Source organism: Polypterus senegalus, chromosome 3, assembly GCF_016835505.1.
Source record: "Polypterus senegalus isolate Bchr_013 chromosome 3, ASM1683550v1, whole genome shotgun sequence".
NCBI lineage: Eukaryota > Metazoa > Chordata > Cladistia > Polypteriformes > Polypteridae > Polypterus > Polypterus senegalus.
In genome coordinates this window covers 135,129,455-135,154,062 of record NC_053156.1, presented here as the reverse complement: position 1 = coordinate 135,154,062, position 24,608 = coordinate 135,129,455, and the positions used below count along the sequence as shown (strand labels likewise).

The 24,608-nt window shown below is 34.6% G+C and overlaps 1 protein-coding gene across 2 annotated transcripts; it reads left to right on the top strand.

Annotated features, from left to right (window-relative positions):
- The first annotated feature begins 8,789 nt into the window (after nucleotides 1-8,789).
- Nucleotides 8,790-24,543, top strand: fhl5 (four and a half LIM domains 5). 2 transcript variants are annotated; one of them, XM_039747966.1, is made up of 6 exons: nucleotides 8,790-8,908; nucleotides 12,088-12,262; nucleotides 15,005-15,179; nucleotides 16,768-16,937; nucleotides 20,724-20,910; nucleotides 23,531-24,543. In XM_039747966.1, the coding sequence occupies exons 2-6, from the start codon at nucleotides 12,104-12,106 to the stop codon at nucleotides 23,680-23,682; spliced, it is 843 nt and encodes a 280-aa protein (XP_039603900.1). In that variant the 5' UTR covers nucleotides 8,790-8,908; nucleotides 12,088-12,103; the 3' UTR covers nucleotides 23,683-24,543. The 2 variants fall into 2 exon arrangements, with proteins under 2 accessions (XP_039603900.1, XP_039603901.1); XM_039747967.1 differs by lacking the exon at nucleotides 8,790-8,908 and having other exon boundaries at nucleotides 11,930-12,262.
- Nucleotides 24,544-24,608: the final 65 nt, after the last annotated feature.

Genomic DNA, 24,608 nt, shown 5'->3' with positions numbered 1-24,608 from the left:
TTTCTCTCTCTCTGATATTCTCTGCTCCTGACGGCACTCCTTTGAAGAGGAAGATATGTTTGCATTCTTTTAATTGTGAGAAAGAACTGTCATCTCTGTCTTGTCATGGAGCACAGTTTAAACTTTTGACTAAAGGGTGTTATTTCATGTCTAGAGGGCTCTAATAATGTTAAAAAGTGTATTTAGAAAGTCGTAAACAGGTTTTCTATGCTCTAACTGCGAAAATATTTATAAATAAAGATTTATAAATAAAGAATCCTACTTCATGGAAATTCATTTATCTGTCTGGAGCAGATTAACCGCGATAAACAAGGGTTTACTGTATAATTGTGCAGAGAATATTTATAAACAGTGTGGGAGAGTTTCTAAGGGCTTAAAATATATGAAAATAACCATACAAACATATGGTTTCTACTTCGCGGATTGTCACCTATCGCAGGGGGTTCTGGAATGCAACCCCCGCGATCGAGGAGGGATTACTGTAGTGGAAAATTGTGTAGATGAGAAGTTAAATTTAAAGCTTAATTGCTCATAGGATGCAAACACATCATTGAGGTACAATCTTTAAATGTTTTAATCCCAGACATTTTCCAAGCATTAAATACAGTGTACGTTTGAGAGGATGGAAAGACTGGTTGTCATATAGAGGTTCAAGAGAGAAAAGCTTCTCTCTCTTAAAGGGCTTCCTCAATTGCTTCCATATTCTGAGTGAATGAAGGGCAATTGATTATTAGAGCATTAACAATAATTTGTATTTACTGTAGCACAGGAATATAAATAAGTAGTGCAAGAGTTTAATTATATTGCAGATCAGGCTTGTGTATATTCATTGATTTGTGTTGATGTCCAGATCTTTGTGGCCTATATATTTGCCACCCAGTAATAAAATTGAAAGTTGCGTAGTGCCATGCCCACTTCTGTTTAGGTCATTGTAGAGTCACCCTTTGAATGCATGGATGTTTAAAATTCCCAATAAATGAGGTTATGATTGAATCTAGTTTTTTAAAGATTTGTTAATGTATATGGGGATGGTTTCAAATAGAAAAAGAAGCTTAGAAAGGATGTTCATCCTAACGGTGTTGATTCTACCTGCTGAGGTGATGGTGGACCATGTAATCACATATTGTTTAATTTTTTTCATGCAGACAGCACAATTTTGTTGAAAAAGTGCTTTATATTTACTTGTCATGTTTAGCCTAAATATTTAAACTGATCTGATAAGATAAATGGGAAGATGTCCAGTCTAGTATTGTGTACTAGAGAGATCACTGCAAAAAGCACACTTTTATTCAAATTAATTTTGAGTTCAATATCTTTTGAAAATCTGCTAGTGGTTTTAGAACTGCTGGCACAGAAATTTCGTGGGACAGATAGATACACTACCATATCATGAAACTCTCTGTTCAAGTCCTTCTCTAAAATATCCCTTTCTATCTCTGATGCATTTCAAAAGTAAACAGCCAATGGCTCAATAGTGATTACAAAGAGCAATGGTAATATAGGGCATCCTTGTCAAGTACTGCGTTCTTATTTGAAGTAGTCTGAGATAATGTTGTTAATATGAACTGAGGCTTCTGGACTAGTATAGAATAGTCTGATCCATAAACATATGTTTGGGTTGAATCCAAATTTGTGTAAAATGGTGAATAGGTAGTCCCATTCAGCCATGTCAAATGCTTTTTCTTCATCCAAAGATAGTAATATCTCTGGGGTTTTAGATTTAATGGGTAAAGAAAAATATTAAATATATATTAAACAAACGTCAAAGATTAGAAGCTACAAGTTTTCCTTTAATAATCTAGATTGGTCTTGTGATATTACTGAAGAAAGCACTTTCCCAATCCTTCCAGCTAGAACTTTGGAGAGTATCTTAACGTCATTATTCAGGAGTGAGATTGGTCTGTATGCTACACATTGTAGTAAGTCCTTATTTTTCTTAGGAAAGATGGTAATTAATGCTTGGCGAAAAGTCTGGGGTAGATTTTGTTTGTCTTTAGTTTCTATAAACATTGCTAATAATAGTGGAGCTAACTTATTTGAATTTATTTTAAACAATTGTAGTGGGTAGCCTTCAGGGCCAGCTGCTTTCCCACTTTGAAGTGAGTTAATAGCATCTAGTGATTCTGAGAGTGTCAGAGGTTTATCCAGTTCCACAGCACTAAGATTATCTAGCTGTGGTATCTGTAATGAGATCATTAGATTGTGTGTTTTCCACATTAGACTGAGTAGAATACAAGGACTTATAATACTCTCTAAATGTGTAGGTTATATTTTTATGGTCTATGATTTTATCTCCATTTGTGTTGGTAATTGCTGTTATTGCATTGCAGACTTTCTGTTTGTCAATTTGTTGAAGTAAAATCTTATCGGCCTTCTCTCCATGTTAATAATAATGATATCACAATTTAAAAATGAGCTGTTCCATTTCTTTGGTAGTCAAGAGATTAAATTCTAATTGCAAAACCTGTCTTTTCCTATAAAGCGCCTCATTTGGAGACCTGACGTATTCTAGGTCTATTCTGGTAATATTGCTTATTTTACACAGATGCCTTCTTGATTTCCAATTTATTTTTGTGAGAAAGATAAGATATAATCTGTACTTTTAAAAATAATAGTCAGAGTTTCCCAGACTATTACTGCAGAAACCACTGGGGAAGCATTTGTCTCCAGAAAATAATCAATTTGCTTGGATATGAATTCTATACAGTACTCATCAGCTAATGACAGGGGCTTGAGATGCTCCCTACCAGAGTGTGTAGGACCTAGTAAGTTAAACTCCATGATCAGATGTGTGTGGTCGGAGATAACAATGGCATTGTATTTACATGATTTGATAACGGGCAAAAAATTATTGCCTATAAAGAAATAATCAGTTATTGAGTAATAATGATGAAGGAATGAAGATGAAGAAGGAATATGATCTAGATGTTATCGCTGCTGTAGCTGAATACCTATCCACGTCTGGATTTAAAACAAAATTCAAGATTCTAGCCATTATATATTTTATGAGTGCTCCCATTAGGAATAAATGCAAATACATTTTGGATGAAATCTCTACCATCCATGTTAGGTGTACAAATATTTATCAGAATCACTTTAATATTAAATGAATTGCCCATCACCAAGACATATCGCCCTTCAGGATCACATATTACATCTGACGCTACAAATGGGATATTTCCGTGTATTAAGATTCCTACACCCCTTGTACTTCTTTTTATAGCCGGAGTGAAAAATTTGACCAATCCAATCCCTTTGCAACAGAAACTGGTCCATATTTATTATGTGAATCTCCTGTAAATACTATCTTGGCATTTACACCTACTAAGTGAGTGAATACTTAATCTTTAATTCATGATTGAGACCTTTGACATTCCATCTCACAAAGTTCACTGTTTGGTAATAAAAACATTTCTTCTGAACTTTAGTTGACATTTTGTAGTCTTACGTTAAGGTTTTACATTGAATACTGCATATTAACATCATGTCACTATGCCATACTGCACTGAGATTAATAACTGATTTACTGTTTTATAAGTGTTCTAAAGGTCTTGTTACATAAGAGTACCTAAACTAAAGTGTTACCAATTCTACATATATGACACATATCCAGCTTAAATGGCAAATATCTCAATCATACTGCAAATGTCTAGCTGAAGTAGAAAATATTAGCTAAGTTTGGTAGGTCCCTTATATAAATGGCATAAAAGACCATGGGTATATAATAAATATGGTGCCCAAATATTTATAATCATTTTTCATCCCACAAAACATTATGCACAAATTGGAACTTTCTTATTTACATAAAGAGTTCACTAGACTCCTCGAACATGCAATTGAAGCTCAGGTGAGAGCAGATCTTGCATTGTAAAGTACTGTACAGAAGATCTGAGTTATAGTTAACTTAGATTCTAAGGGGCACCTTTTGAGCATTTGCAGTCATGTGTAATTTTGATTAATGTTCCACTATTTCAAACAATACTGGGCTGATCAATGTAATAATTGACAGTTGATAGAAACAGTATCTTTAATAGGTGACATTAGTAGACAAAAGAGGCTGGCAGAACTTTGATGGGGCTAGAAAGAATAAAGAAAGACACAGAGTTCTCTATTCTGACCTTTTCTCAATAATTTTAAAAAGAATTTACTCATCAGGCTAACATCAACAGTCATGTTGACATTAAAAAAGACACTTCTTAAATGTATTTTACAATTCAAGATCTATTCTAATCCAGATTTCAACTGCACACCTTAATGGCTTTAGCTAGTACTCAACGTATAAAACAAACAACAGTGATTTGTTTATACTTTATTATGGAATGCCTTTGGAAAACAGAATACTAGTACAGAAGTAGGAAAGTGTATAACATTTTGGGTCAACTTTTAGATTACACATATTCATTTTACTGTTAAACATGCTGGCTTTCATCTTATATTTGTCCTTTAGACTACACTTACAGTATAAACTAGACCCAAATTTAACAGTTAGAACTTATTATACAGTTTTAGGCAACATATTTAACATGTACACCTGGCATTTGCAATTTAGATAACCAACATAGCCATTATAGCTAATACTTTACATTTAAGTGAGACATTTGCCATATAAATTGGATATTTGCCATGTAAATGAGACATTTTCCATGTGGCTGGAAATAATATATTTAAAAAAAGCATTTGGAATGTAAGTGAGACAATTACCACATAAACTGAATATTTTCCGCAGCAAGAAATTTGACGCTTAAACTGTATACATGACATAAAAGCACAGTATTTGCAATACAACCTGGATATATGACAAAAAAGTATAAGCGAAACTTTAGTCATGTAAGCTGGATCTAAGACATATAAGTAAGATATGTCCCATGTAAGTATTAAATTTGCATCCTAAACTAAATATATGCCATATAAGCAATTTGGCATATAAGCTGAATATACAGAATGATATATAATTGACCAGTGAGTCACCTGCAAAGCATATGTGGATTCTTTAGAGGAAGACATACACCATAAGCCACTTATCATTATCAAGAGAACATGCATACCTCAGTCAAATAATATGATCAGTAATGTACTGTAGACATTGTACTCCCAAAAATTCCATCAAGCTGATAACTCTTTCCCAGCCCATCTCAGAAAGCTGCAGCATATGACAAGATGGCTTGGTCAAATGCAGCTTATTGCCTTGGTGTTCCACCAAAACAGAGACTGGGAATGAAGGTGGAAACAAGCAGTTGTCCATGTGTTTATACAATCATTGGATGCATGTCTCTGTCACTAGCAATAAGCAGTTCATCAAATAAGTAGTTAAAGTATAACCAAGAAAAATATAGCAGACCCCTTACCTTCCAAAGGTAATATATATTAAATTATGTCTAACTCAATAGAAATAAAAAAAATGTAAATCCAAAAATTAAAATCACATACATTTCAGTGCTTAATAAAATGATGTGCTGAGTTTCAAAAAGTGGAATGTGCGCCTCAAGCATCAATTCCATGTCCTTTATTATTCTCTCTTTACATCCTACCTTTAGGCCAGATCTTTTCTTAATATAATGTAAAATACCATAGCAGTGTGGGTGCTTTACATATTATTTCTGTATTGCCAGATGACCCCCCAATGCTCTCAACCCCTGATTCAGTGTGTTTCTAGCATTACAGAATGAATGTGCAGTTATGTCTTCAAACTAAACAGATTAAAAATAGTTTTTGGCTGCAGTAAAAAAAGAAAACAATCTGAGTTATTAGGGTAAAACTTGATCTTTTAGCCCTACAAATTAGTTTTGAAGTAAAGAATCTAGGTTATGAGAGATTCAGAATTAAATTTGAAATCAGGTATTAACTAAATTATAAGAAATATATCATGAGTTTCAGCTTTTATATCATTGACAAAAGGTGAGAAATAAATACATCTTTGTTTTTAGCCAGGTAGATTATTTGTTATGTACCCCTGCAGTTTACTTAAAATGCAGTACTAATCTTAACTAAGAAGAGAAAATCTAAAGTCATTTCAGTTACTGCATATTAGCATCACTACAACGGCTACCTGTGTCTTATAGGATTGCTTTTAAAATGCTTTTAATTGTCTGTTAGGCTATGAATGCCCCTATATTTCAGAATGTTGTTCTTGTACATCACTAAGAATTCTCTTAGATCATCAAACACTGTCATATTCAATGTTCCAGGCGTGATGCATAAAAGAACTAGTGAGGCGGAATATTTCGCCAATAGAAATATATCAGGGTAGTAAAGCTGAGATCAAAAAAAATAAATTGAAAACACACTTTTTAATTTGATGTTTTTATAATTAGTCATTAATGTATTGTTATGGATTAAAATGAATCCTACACAATCAAATAGTTTAAGATTGAAACTTTATAAAGTAGTGTGTATGGCTGATTTCATATACAACTGTTGACAGTCCCTACTATTCATATTAAATTTTTTCCCGGGTATTGATCATTTTTTCTTTTTTTTTTTACCTTTTTTCAACTCTCCAGGATCCCATGATTGTATTTTGCATCACCTGCACCAGTCCTAAGTACTCTGCTGCCATGTTTGGTGCTAGAAAGCAATGAGACCTATAGAATGATAGCCTCTAGAATATCTCATCACAAGAATGTAGAATGTCCACTTGGGGCTGGCTGGCCATCTGACGTGGGAATCCCTAGAGGTTTATTCACACTGGCTGGTCATCGGACCGTAGCATACTGTTTGTGATTTTTCCTGTTATTACCATTATAAATCCAAAACCACAATTACATATTCTCATCTGTTAGATATTATAGCGTTCTGTATTTTCTATTTTTATTTTTACCTTTGTAATTGTGACTTTTCTTCTGCTGTATGAGAAGTACTTTGAGCTGTATTCATTATCAGAAAATGTGGTATAGAAATAAATGTTATGGATATTATTAAATATTATATATAGCATGAAGAAACAGTTGATTTATTTAATGTTACTTGTCTTAGGTGGGAAGGTGCACTCTATTTAGAGTACCAAATTAGCTTCTGATTACTGATTAAAATTCCTAGGTGTGGCACAACAGTGCAGTGGTTAGCCCTGCTGGTTCAGAAGTTTGCCATCCTGGGTTCTATTCCTGTGCTGTTGTTGGAGGCATGGAGTTTGTGTGTTATCCCTGTGTCTGTGTGGGTTTTCATTTGGGTACTCTGTTATATCTTGTCACCTCCTGCAACATTTACTTGGATTAAAGAAGCCTAAAAATGATGTTTATGGTTGTTCAGCTGACATATTGTTTGATGAATACCTGGCTTATTTAGTCATCTGTTTTGTACTTACTCTTAGTTTTCACTTTTTCTGGAATTTCTTTTGGCAGTAATTTTTTTTCCATATTCCTTGCACTGAATTGTCTTTTTTCCACATTTATACCTTTTAGTTGATGACTCATAAAAATAATACTAGTGTAACGTTAACAACCCTGTATTTAATCTTGCTAATCCCTTTGTTCTTGATTGGCTCCATTTAGAAATGCTGCCTCACAGCGTAAAGCGTGTCGAGTATCTGAGCTCTCCTTTGATTTATAGGTCACAGCTGTTGCTCTAACGAAGACCACATCAGTTCTTAGTTACAGTTTATTTATGCTTTGTGGGTATGAGTGGAAAAGGGGATTTTGGGGTGCTATATTAAAACCAAAAACAATTCATCATTCAGATACTCCCTTTGTGTTTACATTGCCAATGATGTGCTACTATTGTGTCTTTATAATTAATGGAGAATTTAAAATGCTTTTTTGTGTTTTAGGTTTCAAACAATATCATGTCTCATCTGAATTTCTGTGCCAAGTCCTTTACAAGAAAAAGCTCTTTGTCTTGGTTTGGTGTTTAGAAAATAATTATATTGTTTTACAGTTGTATGCATTATTTTTCCAGACAAATATTTGGCTGTTGTTTGTTAATTTTTATTGTCAGTATTGTTTATTTATATGTAATGCATGTTTGAAGCAGCCTTTTTAGAAACTTAACCAAAGAGACTCACAGACAAAGCCTGTGCCATATACAAGGACACAGCCTTCTTCACATTGAAACCAAGCACAGAAAAACATTGTTGTAGTTTTTTTTTTTTTTTTGTCTTTTATACTGAACAGAAGGCTTAATTGATTTTTTATTCTATTTTTTTTAGAAGTCTACATTCCTACTACTTGAAAGGAACTATTGAGCAAATACTCGTAACAATGTCAGATCATGTAATACTGTTAGAGACCTCTTTTATTTGTCCATTGATTTGTCCACCAAGTTCAGCTCAGGCTTAATGGGACCGAAAGAGAAACCATGCTGAAAAGTATGGAATATTTTTTGGGACATTAAAGTAATGCTTTTAAAGTAGGAAATGTGACATTTGTTAGTTATGATGGCTTCACTTCCTGCCATTTTTGGAAATAAACAGCAGTTTGTTTTTCTAGACTAGCTTAACAGCCAAGATTTAGTCTGAAACCCTTGTGGTTGGCCCTATAATGGCAGATGCCTGGCTATGGATGCTGAAGTGTTGTTTTTTTCTTCTAATCTTGACATAAAGACACAAGTAGTATCTTTCACTTGCACTCCACGTACTGTATGAAATGTCTGATGATAATAATAAAATTAATAATGCTAAACTTTATGGATTGTTAACATTTTATTGCTGTATGTCTATTTTAGAGAAGATAAATATACTATATATTGGAGAAGATAAGGTTTCAGCACAGAGTCCAAGTGAATATCTCCCTTAAAAGGTACAGAAATTTGCAAGAGAGAATGATTACTCTCCCAGGAGATGAAGGGTAATAGGATGGACAGTATTTATAGATGGTCATTTACATGCAATACTGATTAATCCCGGGTTGTCATGTTGTACAAAGCTCAATTTGCAAATTTAAACCACTGTCCGAAGCCTTGATAGAACAAGCAAAAGGTAAATGTTTTTCGTTACTTTGATACAAGTTTAACTATTAGTTGTTTGCAGACTATTTTTTACATCTTATAGTTTATCTTGTTTGCTTACTGAAGATGATTTTGCATGTTTACTTTAGATACTTTTCATGTGTAGTTTATTTAACTAATAGTATTAGGTTTGTCTAAGGATTACTAAGCTTTTGGCAGTTCATTTTATTGGACATGACGTCTTAACTTCTATACAGTATATTAGGCTTACATTCTCCATGCACTGGATGTTATATGAGTATTTTCTTTATTTCTTTATTTTCTTAATTTCTTTCTTTAATTAGAACCATAACCCTAACCCTAATAAATTTCCTTAAATTTGATACAGGAGAAAGTAGTGTTAAATGACACCTTTTTATTGTCTAACTAAATAGATTAGAAATGCAAGCTTTTGAGGCAGCTAAGGCCCCTTCATCAGGCAAGAAGTAACAAAGAAACTGAAAAATACTCTTGCTTATATTGAGACAGCAAAGTGATTTTTTTCTTTCATCTTAACAACTTTTTTGTTCAAATATTAGCAAAATGAATACACCTGAGATGAATTAAGCCTGAAACAAGAGAATAATGAACTAATAAAATGTAGAGATAAGATAACCATCACTAGAGAAAGTCTTGTAATATACATGAGGAAGTACATCCAAATGGCTTTAGGTTTACATGGCTCTGTGAAATGGGGGGGAGTGGTATGTTGGTAATGTACGTTCAGAAATCACATAGTTTAGACTCTTAACAAAATTGTTAAGAAATGCAATACAACTTAATTATAAATATAAATTCTTCAAGTATTAATGCTTGGAAGAAGACGGATCTGTTCTTGCATATGATAAGTTACATATAGGTTTTGAATCCTTGAACTATATACTTTATATATTTTTAATAAGCATTTAGAAATAAATTATTTTATGTACATTAGTTAATAAAACATACAAAAATACAAGCAATATTTAAATTAGTCAAAACTAACAGCATGTACTGGAAAAAAAAAATAATGGTGTTCAATTCATAGCAAACCTTAAAATACAAGATATACTGTACATAACTAAAAAAGGTAAAGTAGACCACATTATGCAATTCCTTTTTTAAATTAAATAATCTATGAAGTAACTAATCAGTTTATGCAATGTTAATAATTCATTTCATGACTACTGTTTTGTTCTGCATTTACGTCCATGTGATGCATCTCAGTTGCTCTCCACAAAGGGTATGACACTTTAGACAGATCAGTTCTCATCCAGGTTAATATAAAAGAGAAAACAAATCTTTCATAATAACTGGAAAATAAATCACCAACTCATCCATCCACACTTTTTCTGAGCTTACTTTTTCCATTATTGATAGATTTGAAATTCAGACTTAAATGTTTTACAAGTTATTAGAAATATTTAACCAATCTTCCCAGAAATTGATTAAAATACTAGAGTTCTATTAGCATTAACTTGTAGAAATATTTTACTCAGTAAGTTTAAGTATTTTTTTAAAGATTTTTGGAGAAGAAATTTTAATAGAGTATACATTAAACATTCTGGGGGACATCTATCTATCTATCTATCTATCTATCTTAGGAATTTTAATAAAGAAAAATTATTTGACTACATTAATATCTAAATTATATATTTAGATATTAAACATATACACTTTAATTATTTCAACATATACACTAATTTGGCCTTTAACTGAAATAAAATTAGACTGAGTTAAAATTCTGGTAGATAAAACTAATTTATTATGACCATGAAGCTTGCACTCAATGCCCAGTCTGGTTAATATCGGTGTGCAGTCTACACATTCTCCTTGTGCTCATATCGGTCTTTGTTGAGGACTCGACTTGTGCTTTGCTTTGGATGCCATCATGATAAATCCCCTCCACTGCCTCCAGGAGGCGCTCTCTTGAAGCACTTTTAGCCGCAGGCTTATTCCACCAAAGTGTGCTAAGAAGCGCCTCTGAGGGACTCTTCTGGCCACTGCTATTAGGCAAGTTTATTTATTTATTGACTGTTTGGCTGTATTCTATACCCTATGTGTCTCTATCTTTGTTTTTTAGGTTTCTGCTGCTGTATACATTTGAATTTCCCCAAGGGATTAGTTAAGTTTTATCTAATCTAGTGTAATCTTTCCTCCCATATTTCTTCCCAAGTCAATATGTGACTGGGATGAGTAAATGTGGGTGTGTGCAGGAGTGTAGTTTGTTGTAGAGTCACTAACATCCTATCCAGGGGTTATTACTTACTTGCACCTTGTACTGCCTTGATATTCAGGAAGTGGATAGATGATGATGAGAGAATAGATGATGATGAGAGAATGTTAAATTAATTTTATGGGTTCCTTACCACAAATAGTGATTGGTGAAATGGCAAATATGCTTTGATATACTCAAAAACATTTTTTTTAAATAAAAACATTATTCTGCTATTCAATACTGCATTATTGTCTTCAGTTTTTAAAGTAATACTCTCAAGCATGATAAATCCTGTGAATTGTCTCAGAAATTTGTCTGTTCTTGCAGTATCAGGCACAGTCCTGGACAAGACACTACAGTCTAACAGAGAGCCCACAATTGTACACCCCCAATTGACCTAATACACTAAACTTTAAGGAATGTAGAGAAAAAAAAAGAGAACCCAGGGAAAAAGCCATGGAAACCCAGAGAAATCATGCAAACTGCAGCGTTAAACTAAACTGCATAAATCAAAACATATTGGCTAAATTGTCCATGTCATTTTTGTTTGTTTTCTGAAACTGTATTCTCTGCAGTGTGTTACCATAATACTATAGGGTGGTTAGAGCACAGTTTATTTATAATAACTTGCTCAGAAACTGATCTTGTCAGCTTGTTTGCTTTGGCACATTTTACTCTAAGACTTTAGACTTGCTCTGTTAATACCAGGAAGCTACATCCTTTATGATACACGGAACATTGAATGTTACTTTACTCTTGTTTCCATTCCTGGAGATCCTGCTTCTTCGATCAAATCTCTGGTTAGCTATTCCTGTCAGATATAGTCATCTACTCTGCCAGACGTGTGAATCTCCAAAGCTATCACACAACACTTTTGTTCTCTGGTTGAGTATGAGCAGTTTATATATGCACACTGACATGAAGAAAATGCAACTTATCTTAAGTTAGTGAGTATCCTTTTCTTCTCTTCCTAGATCTTCTTTATGAAACATGAGCGCCGATCACTTTGACTGCCATTACTGCAAGGCTTCACTTTTGGGCAAGAAATATATTTTGAGAGAAGAAAGTCCATATTGTGTTAAATGTTACGAAAATCTTTTTGCTAACTGCTGTGAATTGTGCAGGAACCCAATTGGTTGCAACTGCAAGGTAAGTCATGTAAAAGTGATCTAGATAAAACTTAGCCGGAATTTGTCATTTGTTGTTATTATGTGTCGAAATACTGAGCTATGCTTCTTAAGATTTTCTGTTGTCAAGATTTTGCAAAAAGGAAATAAACACTGAGTACTGACTACGTTGCCATAAGGAGCACACCAGAGACGGCACCAGTATGCTAGGGACAGGAGATTGTTGATATAATAAAATAAACCAAGGAGGGTGGCAAGGTGGTGCAGTGGTTAGAGCTACTGCCTTACAGAACCAACATATTGGCTTGAATGCTTCACCTACGTGTTGCCTGTGTGGAGTTTAAATGTTCATCCCTGTATCTGCATTAGTTTCATTTGGATACTCCAGGTTAGACATGCTGAGGAGTTTGACTGAAGATTCTAAATTTGCCATTCTCAAGTATCAGTGTACTAATTGGCATCATACCCAGGGATAATTCCTAGCCTTGCACTTGAAGCTGCTGACATCTAATTCTGAATTACATGAAACTCATTTCAGAATATTATGAAATGCTATGTTATGCACAAGAGATAGCTTAAGAAAATGTGTGTATTTACACATAATCCACGATGCTTTTCATTTACTGTATGCCATTATTTGCTGTTCAGATATTAGTAAATGTATATAGCGTTCTCACTTTTTACGTAGAATATACACTTTATACCATAGAAATATATATATATTTATATTTATATTATATTTATATATATATAAATATAATACTACATCTAAAAAGAATAACACAGTGGTGCACTGTTTCTTAATGCTGCATCACAGCTGCAGATTTACGTTGAAGTCCCCGGCCTGGACATTCTCTGTGCGCAGTTCTATCCAAATCTGAGTGAGCATATGAACTTTAAGTAAATTCTCACTTGAAACCATTGTTATTTAAGTAAATGTCTGCGTGTGCATCAGTGTGTCCTGTTACGGACTGGTGCACTGTCTAAGGTTGGTTTCTACAATGCACTCAGTTGCTGCAGGGCTAGGCAACATTTTCTGAAAATCTTTATCAGTTATTCTTAAAGATGCTTAAAGATGTAGAATGCAGGAAACAGCCCCAGACAAGTCTCTATTCCATCACTGGCTTACCACCTTACATGCATACTTACATTTGCACTCAAAGATAATGTGCATACTCCATAGAGGTAGCAAAAAGTAACACCAATAGCCACGGTACTACCATGTCACCCAATGGCCTATCTTGCTACAAAGGAAAGGTGAGTTTTGAGATTTGATTTGAATATTAACAATGATGGAGCTTCATGGAGAGACACTAGAGGAAAAATTACAGTAACAAAAGACCACAGAGTTAATTAAGAGTCCACTTTTGAAAAGGAAGGAGGCAGGTGTTGGACCTTCTCAAGCTCGCAAGTAGCAGCTTTGTTAGTCAGAGTTTTAAAGATTCAGTGGGAAAGATGAAGACTGATGAGTTCACCAAGTTTCCAACAACAAGATTTGAATCTGTTTAATTACTTTATGTAGGGAGGTAATTGAAAAGAGAATTGTGTTAATCTAACTGAGGGTTAATGAAGGCATCCCAAAAGAGCTTGGGACTTTGTTAATGTGTTGCTAGTGTTTAAGAGAAGTTTTGACTTCACGTGGTGAGAAAGTCATGTTTAAAGTTCTGTTCAGTACATTTCCACAGCAGGTTACGAATGACTACGCAAAAGGAATCAATGTTCTAGAGTTTAGTAGAGAAAAGTGTAAACTTCTTGATTTCCCAGTCAGGTTGTCAGCAGAGTACACAGTAAGAAGCTGTGTATTTTTTTTTTTGTTGCTGTTGTTGCACATTTGTATTCACATTAAATAGAACCCAATATGGTGTGGAAACTGGAGCATGCTAGTCCTATCACCACTAGGATGATTCAATGGCTTCTGTGGCTACGAATGAGTTGTTCCCCTTTCCTGTTTGGTTGACATTTTGCCATCAATGTGCTTCAGCTAATACTGTGAATGACATGCAAGTTTTCTAATAGGAGAGAATTTCACTTTCCACTGTGTGTCTTGCCAGACATGCAAAGTATTCACCATCTTCTATGATTAAAATATGTGACCAATTTACAATTTTACAAGAACTTTACAATTTAGATTTAACCTCCTCTTAGAAAAGTTTACCATATTACAAAAAGTGGGTCATGTATTCATTATTTTTCCATTGCCCCTTGTGCTTGTTCCGCTGTACATCTTTCCTGTTCTCTTGTCTGTTTTTCTGTTTCAACCTTTTAGCCGAAGAGATTATTTCTAACTGACACACATCCTGCTTAAAGCGTAATCTTTCTCCTTGTGATAGAACAGCCCCAGCTGCCTTTTTTTGAAGGATACAAACTTTTGATAGCGCAGATTTTTTTTTAATGTCAAAATGCCTTTTTGAAATAAAAAAACAAACAGTTCTTAGCTGCCACTTGATTTTGTAATCATGATTTTTTAGTACTTTTTTTGTCATCTTGTGTGATCCACTTATTACTAATTCTCAAGTTTTTAAAACATGCTGTCAGTAAGTTAGATGTGCGTGATTTATGTTTGCAGTGTGTGTTACATAACTAATGTTGTAGATGCCCAAGTGCATCTGTGCAACACATGTCCGCTATTAAAAACAACATGTAATGACAGTACCAACATACTTTATGTCAGCAACACCCCCTGCTTAAAACATCTTCCTTTGTTATTTTCCATAAGTGGAAAAAAATGGCAGATGTAATAGTTTTTTTTGGATTTTACTGATAGGATCTCTCATATAAAGATCGTCACTGGCATGAAGAGTGTTTCAAATGTGCTATGTGCAAATGCTCATTAGTTGAGAAACCTTTTGCTGTTAAGGATGACCTCCTTCTCTGCACAGACTGTTATTCTAATGAATATTCCTCCAGATGTTTCACATGCAAGAAATCCATTATGCCTGGTAAGTATTAACCTATACAGAACTATTTTATGTGTATATTTTATTGTATTGTAAACTCTTGACTGGATATGTTAACCATGGGAACAGTTATTATATATAAGTGTCAAGCTGTAAGTAGTCCATTATCCAAAAGTTAAATCAAGAGGAAAACCCTTTAAGGAATGTTGGATATGTCAAATACTACTCAAGTAATGATTAATATTCTTTTGTTAATACTGAGTTTAATGTGCAGGATTACTTCTCTGGAACAGATTTTAACTTTCTAACTTGAATTAAGAATGGAAATTGTTAGTATTACATTTTTTATATAAATACTAATTGATTTATCCGTAAAAATTCAACCCGCACAAGAGGAACACTCTCCAATCCAGCAGATTATCAGTCGTACTCAACAGAATGTGCCATTGGTTTAAAAACAGCACTTGAATCAAGGAGCGCATCTTGATACAGAAGACAGTAATACTTTGATTAGATGGATTATCTGTTCAGCCAAAACTGAAGTCCGGAATGGCAATGCTATGGTTTATTTTTCTACAATGTAACGCAGGAAAAAGAACTTTGAAATTAGTGTCTAGTTAAATTGTTAACCAAAGGTTTACATGGACAGAACTTAATTGTAAAGACATTTATTGTAAAGCATTTTATTTGAGAATATTTAGCACTATTTTTATTTTGCTCCTTCCTTTATGCTTTGGTGGTCCCAGCTTGGGACATTGATATTGCCATCTGGCAAGTTGAGATGAAATGTCAAGGTAGCCTTTTACATAAATCAAGTGTCAAACGTAGCATCTTTAACAATGCTCATTACATACATTTTTTGGTTATTAATAATCAAAGAAAAAACTCTTAGAAATGTTTAAGTGTAGGACAGTTATAAATAGGGGATGAGATTGGGAGGATCATCTGTCCATGTGAGTATACTGGGTTTAAGGCAATACATAAAAGTAGAGAAAGAAAACAGTCTGTAAAGAGTGGAAACTTTTTCTGTCTTGTGGATAAAAGAATAAATATCATCTTTCAGCCTGTGGTGAGAAAGCAGAAAGAAAGACAATGTGTCTTTAGAAAGTGCAAGCAGAAACTTTAGTGTTTGATGGAAAAGAATTAAGGAAAGATGTGCTAGTGCTGTATTTTTAAACAAATTGAATTTTTTCGTGAGCCAATCAGAATATCGATATACCTTAACTGGTCAGTGATATTAAGCTGACTTGCTGTTCTGTTTTTGTAGCTCTTTCTACAAAAGGGGATGGGCTCATTAAGAGTTGGCATAACTATGTCATTTATAGGTTAATAAGATATAATAAAGTGCTTTCTTTTTGAAATCATGGCCCATTATGACACATACCAGAGTCAGTCCTGGCACTACAAATATTCTTTTTTTTTTAAAGTATTGTATTTCCTTTATAAATTTAAATATTTTAAATAATTTAAATATTTTACTCTCAAAGAAATCCTTTCAGGCTCAGAACTCATTTTCTATACCACATAAACACAACCCATTCCTTCCTGTGGCTGCAGAATTCCACATAAAAAAGGGTATCAAAACCTACATTTCCTCATAATCTGCACACAACATTTTCTTTGTTTTTAGGTGCTCGCAAAATGGAATATAAAGGTAATAGCTGGCATGAAACCTGCTTCCTGTGCCACCGCTGTCGCCAGCCAATAGGAACCAAGTCTTTTATTCCCAAAGATAATGGTTACTTTTGTGTGCCATGTTTTGAGAAGCAATTTGCTCATCATTGTGATTGCTGCAAAAAAGTAAGAATTTCTTTAAGTTTTTTTTTCTTTCTTTTCTGCAAGTTTTTGTGCTTCCTGTTATTTAAGAATTCAGAAAAAAAATCTGTTCTTCTAAGGTGTAATTTAAAAACTAGTCTAGCAATAAATCCCCCATGGGCATTAAGTGGTACAATCAAATTCAAAGCATTGCCAAGTGTAAGCCTGTAGCTATTTTTTTTTACTTCATCTATACAAAATTTTAGGCATATTTAATAATTTATACATTTCTCATTAGCAATGCTGTTTAATTATCACCTTGGCAGTAGCAATTTAGTTTTCCCTCAGATTAAACAAAAGTTACTTAAACAGAATCTTAACTGAAAGATGTTTGGGAATGATTTACTAATGTTACATGTGGATGCTCCATCAATGACTGCCTAAGAAATATAAATCAAATCTCATTTACATATCTGATTTCACAACATTATCATTTTTTGCTATGCTTTTTGTTTGTTTATCACTCCCTAAATTGTAGGGAGTTTAAAGAAAATAATAGAAAATTAGACTCCACTCTATTTCTACTGCAGTGGTCAATGGTCAGGGAGAAGAACAAATGGTTATGTCATAGATGACTTAGGGCCTACCACCCCAGCTGCCAGTCATGTTGCGCTATGTGGCTAAGTCATATATTTATTCTTGGCCTTGTTAGTATCTAATAATTCATTTTCCGCTAGTGCTAAATCAAGGAGTTCTTAGTTAACATGGGGTGATAAACGTATGATATGGTGAACATGTTCATGTTGTATCTATCATATATCAAGTAGTCTTGCTCTCCAGTAAGGCCATTGTTATATTTTATTGGATGGAAGCAGTTGTCAATTTATGCAAAATACAATTCCTCAGAGATCTACCCTTGTTATTATTTTGTTTTCTTTAATGAAGGATTTTAGTTCTGCTTCCTGAATAACAGCATATTGGTCTCCATATAACAGAAAGACACAGCAGAAGCACTAGAGAAAGTCCAGACAAGAGTGACTAGGCTAATTCCCAGACCAGAAAAATTCAATCTTTTCAGTTCAAGTAAATGGAAATGACTAGATTAAAATGAACAGAATTAGTATGGTGGATCTCACTTTTTACTTTAAATTCTCGAAGAAGATCACAGGGGCAGATATGGAAACTTGCTAAGGGTAGATTTTGCACAAATATTAATAGGTTTCCTTCACGTAGAGAACCATAGACACATGAGCTAAACTACAAAGTAGTTTGGTGGTTCTTCAGGGACTTTCAAAACTTGGTTTTAGGATATTTTGGAAAAATTACGCAAATACAATTGGTTAGCTTTGTTGGTCTGAATGACCTGTTCTCATCATAACTGATGCAATGTTCTAATATAACAAACAAGTAATTTCTGATGAGATTGTTAGAATCCTTTAATTAAATATCAAATAAAGTTCTACAGCCAAACTGTTAATAATCTCTCCAAAAAATAACGCTTGAATGTCACCATCAAGCTTTGAATCAGCACGGTTTTCTGTAGTATAAATCACAGAAACAAAGCAAGGTCAGATTTCCATTCTTAGGTTTTTTGAGATACTGCATGTTAACTGTGCTATTTAATTGGAGAGGGCATTTTTATTCCGAAAAGTATGGCACGTACTGCTCCACACAAAATATTTTGCAAAAATGTTCTAAACATTTTTTTTATTTCAATAATTAAATATATATTTGTTGTGGCTGGATTGTCGAAGTCTGATGAGGGGGCATTTTAGGTCTGGAGCTATTCCCCAGTGGAGCATACAGGGGCATCTGTTATACCTGTGCATACTATTATCAGCAACCTTCTTCCAACTTTTTCTGGTGAATTCCCAGATTCCCAAAGGCCAGCTCAGATATATAATTCTTCCATTGTACCTTGGATCTTCTCCCATTGGGCTGCACCATGCTTATAATTTTTGTGGTTGGCTGACAATGAGGCATATGAACTACATGTCCAAACCACCCTAACGTGTTCCTTTCAATCTATTATTTTTACACTATTGTTTGTTCCCTTATGTACGGTTCAAAACCTGGCCTGTCCTAAACTCCGTGCCTCCCCATACCCTACTTTAAACAACCCCCAACTGATCGACTCATATGCCTCACTGACACTTTCACACCTCTCCAGCTCAGATGTGACCTGTCCCTGTTTAACAAGTCCCAACTGTTCCAAAAAGGAGTCCCAATGCCCCAAAATATATAACCTTGAAACCTTCACCAAGATTTGAGCCACACATTAAACCTTCTAATCTCCTCAATCTTAACTGGACTGGCTCATGGCACAGCCAGAACTTGGGAGAAGACAACCTTGTCAGTTTCTCAGCCTGGCACATATTTTTAAAATTTGGATCAAAGAATTGACAGACTACCCTCATGTATGTCATTTGTTCCAACATGGACAATGACAACTGTATCCACCGAGCTCATCAGCTATTCGAGGTAGGTCTCCCAACTGTACACCTAGTAGGCAACACACCGTGGACGACTCTCTGATGCCAAAAGAACAAAATCTTGTGTGAAACATACAAGTAAAGTGCAATATAAATGATTAGTTAAGTAATGAATATTATGTACTCTATGTCACTGAGTATTCTTTCAAGATTGCCTTTGACACTGAAGGTAAAGGAGTAGAATATCGACTCACTGGTTTGGTTCTCAGAATTCAGCTGACCAAGCAGTCCAAAGCAATCTATAATCTCTGCAGATGCACAAATATTCTGAGTAAATTATATGTTAGGTTGTTGAACTGCCAAAGGAAAGGAAATTCATAGAGCAGTGAAGAGAGGCCATGTCAAATATATGCAGCAGCTGAGTGGCAGATGTCAAGAGAAACTGAAATTTATGTACTGCACCCTCCTTTCCTGGTTAAGGGAGATGGACAACAAATGAGATCTATGAAAGAAATCTTTACTGATCCACCTGGTGATAAATTAATAAAAAAAGACAATTTTCATGACACAAGTGTGAGATGTTCTCATTAAAAAAAAAAAAAACTTGAGAAATAGTGGATTTGTCTTGAAGTTGCCACAATTATGCCTCACCTTGAAGATATTTAGAGCCAAATTGCTCAAAATTTTTATCATTAGTTGGGCTTCTTTAACGTCTAAGACCTATTTTGAATTCACTTTCTATGGACTTGCTGCAACTAGTTATCAGTATCATGTTTTATGAATTTATCTTTCATATAGAAATTAGACACAAATTTGAGATGTCCTACTACAGAGCTACCACCTGTCAGTACATCTTTTCCCAGGATGTCACATAGAGCTCCATAACATTTTCCCTACTAGATTTTTCCTTTTTTTTAAGATCTTTATGCATTGCTGTGCTGTGTAAGACACATAATAAGGTTATGTCTTTACACAATGCTTAAAATAAGTTTAACAGGGCTGCACAGTGTCCCGTCAGTCAGCACTGCTACCTCACAGTTCCAGTCTTGCTGGCTCAAATATTTGCCCAGGCCATGTCATTTTCAAACGTTTGCTTGTTTGGTTTTATCTTAATACTGCAGTGTTCTCTTTTGTCAAGAAGACATGTTTTAGTTAATTTGTATCTTCATATTAGGCCATGTGTGTCATGGACTGGCACTATGTCCATGCAAAAGTTCTTGCCTTGCACGCAAGGCTACTGGGATGGGATATCTAACACAAAGCCTATTTTGAAATGAATGGATTTGGAAAAGATTTAATAAGTAAATATATAGTGCATAATTTTTCGTTAAACTGTAATATATTATTGTCTAATTATATCCAGGTTATCTGCAAAATATTATTGTCTAATTATTTCCAGGTTATAACTACTGGAGGAATTACTTATCATGATAAGCCCTGGCACAGAGAATGTTTTCTTTGTACTGGATGTAAAAAACAGTTAGCAGGGCAACGCTTTACTTCCAGAGATGACTTCCCATACTGCCTTGATTGTTTCAGTAATCTTTATGCAAAAAAATGTGCCGGTTGTGCCAAAGCCATTACAAGTAAGTACAACATGCTCATTTGTTCCATAGTCTTTATTGTAGCCCGCAGTATTTTTCTCTTATTGTTCTCTAAATCTTTTCGTAAGTATTCAGTGTGACAGAATACACTATGCTCTGGATTGTTAGATTTATATTTAAACTAACATAATCATGATAACTCCTAAAAATATCTGAGATTTCACCTCTTGATAAAACACTTTTACAGTGTTGCATTTATTATGTCAGGTTAGTGTAGATGTTACATTTCTTCCATATCCTTTCAGAAGAGACACAAATAATAATACTGTACCTAATTTGTCACATTTTGCTGCTCTACAAATACCACTTTTCAGCTGAGCTACAACATTTGGGGTGCTCTTTACAATTGATAATTTTTGATTACACCGCTTTTAGAAACATACTTCTGGAGAGGATAATGTAGAAAGAAGTCTGATGTACCCAACACTGTGCATAGGGCCTACTTACAAAAATATGATTTATAATAAGCATCAGGCATGCAAAGCACATTGTTAAGCTTGGAAGCAACATAACCACAATAAGTGTGCTTCAGGAGCTTCAAGAAATAGTTTTTTAGGGCCAAGAAACTGCACACAAGATCAGTATGTGTATTGTCACACGTTGGCTGGAGTGGTGTAAAGCACACCACCATTGGACTATGAAGCAGTGGAAACATGTACCCTGGAGTGGCAAGTCTAATGGATGAACCTGGTGTTGGCAGATGCCAGGAGAACACTACCTTCTGATCTGCATAGTGCCTACTGTAAAGTTTATTGGAGGAGTGATAGTGAGACTGTTTTTCAATGTTTGGGCTAGGTGCCTTGGTTCCAGTGAAGAATACCGATAATGCTACAGCATACAACAACATTTTACACAATTGTACATGTTTAGGTTTGTGCAACAAATTTGGAGAGGCCATTTTTTTGTTTCGTCTTGATTGTGACCATGAGCACAATGCCAGGTCTATAAAGAAATGGTTTCATGAGTTTGATGTCTAAGAACTTGAACCCTAACCCTAACCCTCGGCACCCCCTGAATACCTTTTGGATGAATGTCTCATCATTAAGGTTGTTGGGCACAATTTTCCCACAGACACAATCCAAGGTTTTGTGGAAAGCCTTTCCAGAAGATAGGATGCTGTTCGAGTGCAAAGAGGGAGGCGAAACTCCATATTAATGCCCATGGGTTTGGACTGGGATATCCAACAAGTTTCATACAGGTGTGATTGTCAGCTGTCCACAAACCTTTGACTATATACTAAAGAATTCCTTGTTGTTGCGTTTCATAAAGTACCCAAAAGGCAAAAAAACCCCAAAACTTTTGGATTGAATTTCACTTAATTTCGGGTGTTGTTTATCATAAACATTAGTATATGGAAGACAGTCTCGCTTTTTGCACTATTGAATCCTTACCACCCATTTAGTCATCAGACTCTGGAGAATAGTTTTTTTTTTTTATGGACAGATACCTGGCTGGAGATGGAAATTAGATATCTGTGTCTTTTATGAAATGTTTCATTTTCACTAAGGTGAGAATGTACGGTAATGTTAGGCTTTACATTATAAAAGTCCCATTTGACAACTTCTCACCTCCCTTGTTTTAGATTCTTTCATGTCTTAACTATTTACGATGGCAGTGCTCCCTTCAATATTGTGTTTACTGCGGCTGCTATTTTGTTTTTCGGTGTTTCATCATCTTCCACCTGAGTGCACTGGTGAGATTAAAATAAATGGAGACAGATTACTTTTGTTTCGAAAACACATGACAGCTCATCTTTCGATTTGTGTTTAATCAAACTATACAAAATTTCCATCTTATAGCTATTTCCTTATGTGTCTGTTCACTACAAATCAAAACTAGATACCTTTACAAAACACCACCCATACATTGTTAAATCTGAAATATAATATAACCATTGGAACTATTGATGAATAATAAGTTTCCAAAGCAGTTACAATACATCAGGGACAAGGGAGTATTTTTTATCAAAGCGAATTAAGCTTTTTGCCCCTGTTGATCTTCCTTCCACAAGCTGTTCACAAAAGACAGTAATGATTGATGTCCAGTTTTACTAACAATTTGTCACTGTCAGTGCCGCACGAGCCGGTTTTCCCAATACAGTTGACCAAACAGGAAAATGAAATAAATCCACTTAATTAATGATTATTCTTTCATTTTTAGAGACATTCATCCAACTGAGCAAACACTGTTTAATGAGCACAGTTAATTGAAAAAATGAATGCATTTGCAATATATGAGTCATCCTAATGTTTTTGTCATTTGACGGCACTTTAATGTGAAGATTCACAAAGAAGGTCTCCACAATTCAGTTATTTGGCCCTTTCTACATCCAGCTGTATTTTCTGGCTCCACGTCTCCTATTGCACAATTGCTAAGATAGCTTTCTAAACACTGTCCATTGTATTATTCTAGTGCTAATCTGTCCCTCATTTAAAAGTAGTATTTAGCCAACTCTATATTTTAAGTCATTTTTTTTCTTCCAGCCAATGAGCTAATATTGATTATTTGCAGATGACAGTGATGGAGTGAACTGTGGTTTTGCTCTTTCAGAAATGTAGCCTCTATTTGAATATTACATATATTTTGTGATTTTTTATTTCAGGCCTTGCAGGAGCAAAATATATCTCATTTGAAGAACGCCAGTGGCATAGCGAGTGCTTCAACTGTATGAAATGCGCCGTCTCACTTGTAGGACGTGGATTCCTCACTCTTCGTGATGATGTCGTATGCACTGACTGCGGTCGTGAAAAGTAACTTCTGGTGAAAGGAAATAGGCGGTCATTTTCTATCGGAAATAAAGCATGTTGTGTTCTTTGACACAGTGGTATGCAGTATATAAAATAGGTGAATGTTAATCCTAGGTTGAAAAATTTAAAGACACTTAGAATTAAAAAAAAAAAGGATAATAAGCCTCCAAAGTCAAAATGTCACATTTCTCATTTTTTTAGTGCATATTAAAATGTTTTCAGATTTATTCTCTACTGCTTGTTAGCCTTATACTTTTAAATCATATGCTTATTTTGCAAGTTTGCCTGATAATAATAATAATCCTTCACATTTTATTTTGCATTTCTCACTATTCAAAGCGCTCTCCATGCAGGGAGGATTTGGGACACAAACCCATGTTCTCCTTACTGCAAGGCAGCACCAATACCACTGTACCACTTGACTGGTACTGTGATTGAACTGATACTTTATTTTACATAGTTACTAAAAAAATAGTTCCTGTTTAATGATTCTTAGAATCAGACAAGTTATGAAATTTTTATCATAAGACAATTAAAAAAATGTTATGACCCCGGAGAGTCGTAATGTGTATGTTGGTTGGACATGGAAGTTGGAATTTCACTGTACTCTGTGCAAGTGACAGTTCTACTATTACTACATTCATAATTTTGTAAAAAGCTGGCCAACCATACTGGCCTACTCCATATTATCCAGCTTGTGGTGCAAAATCTGCCATTTAACTGGAGTCTATCCTGGGATGGTTAGGTAAAAGGAGGGAAGCATGTTTGTAGGGGTGCTGGACCCAGTAGCATAAGCATCCATGCTCACTCACACCCCAGGTAAGCTGATTTGTGATATTTCTTAAATAAAATGATATTTTGCATTTTAGCACATGGTATCATGGTATTTATCAATGAGGAGCAACATGTTGCATGTTGGTCAAACATGCAAGT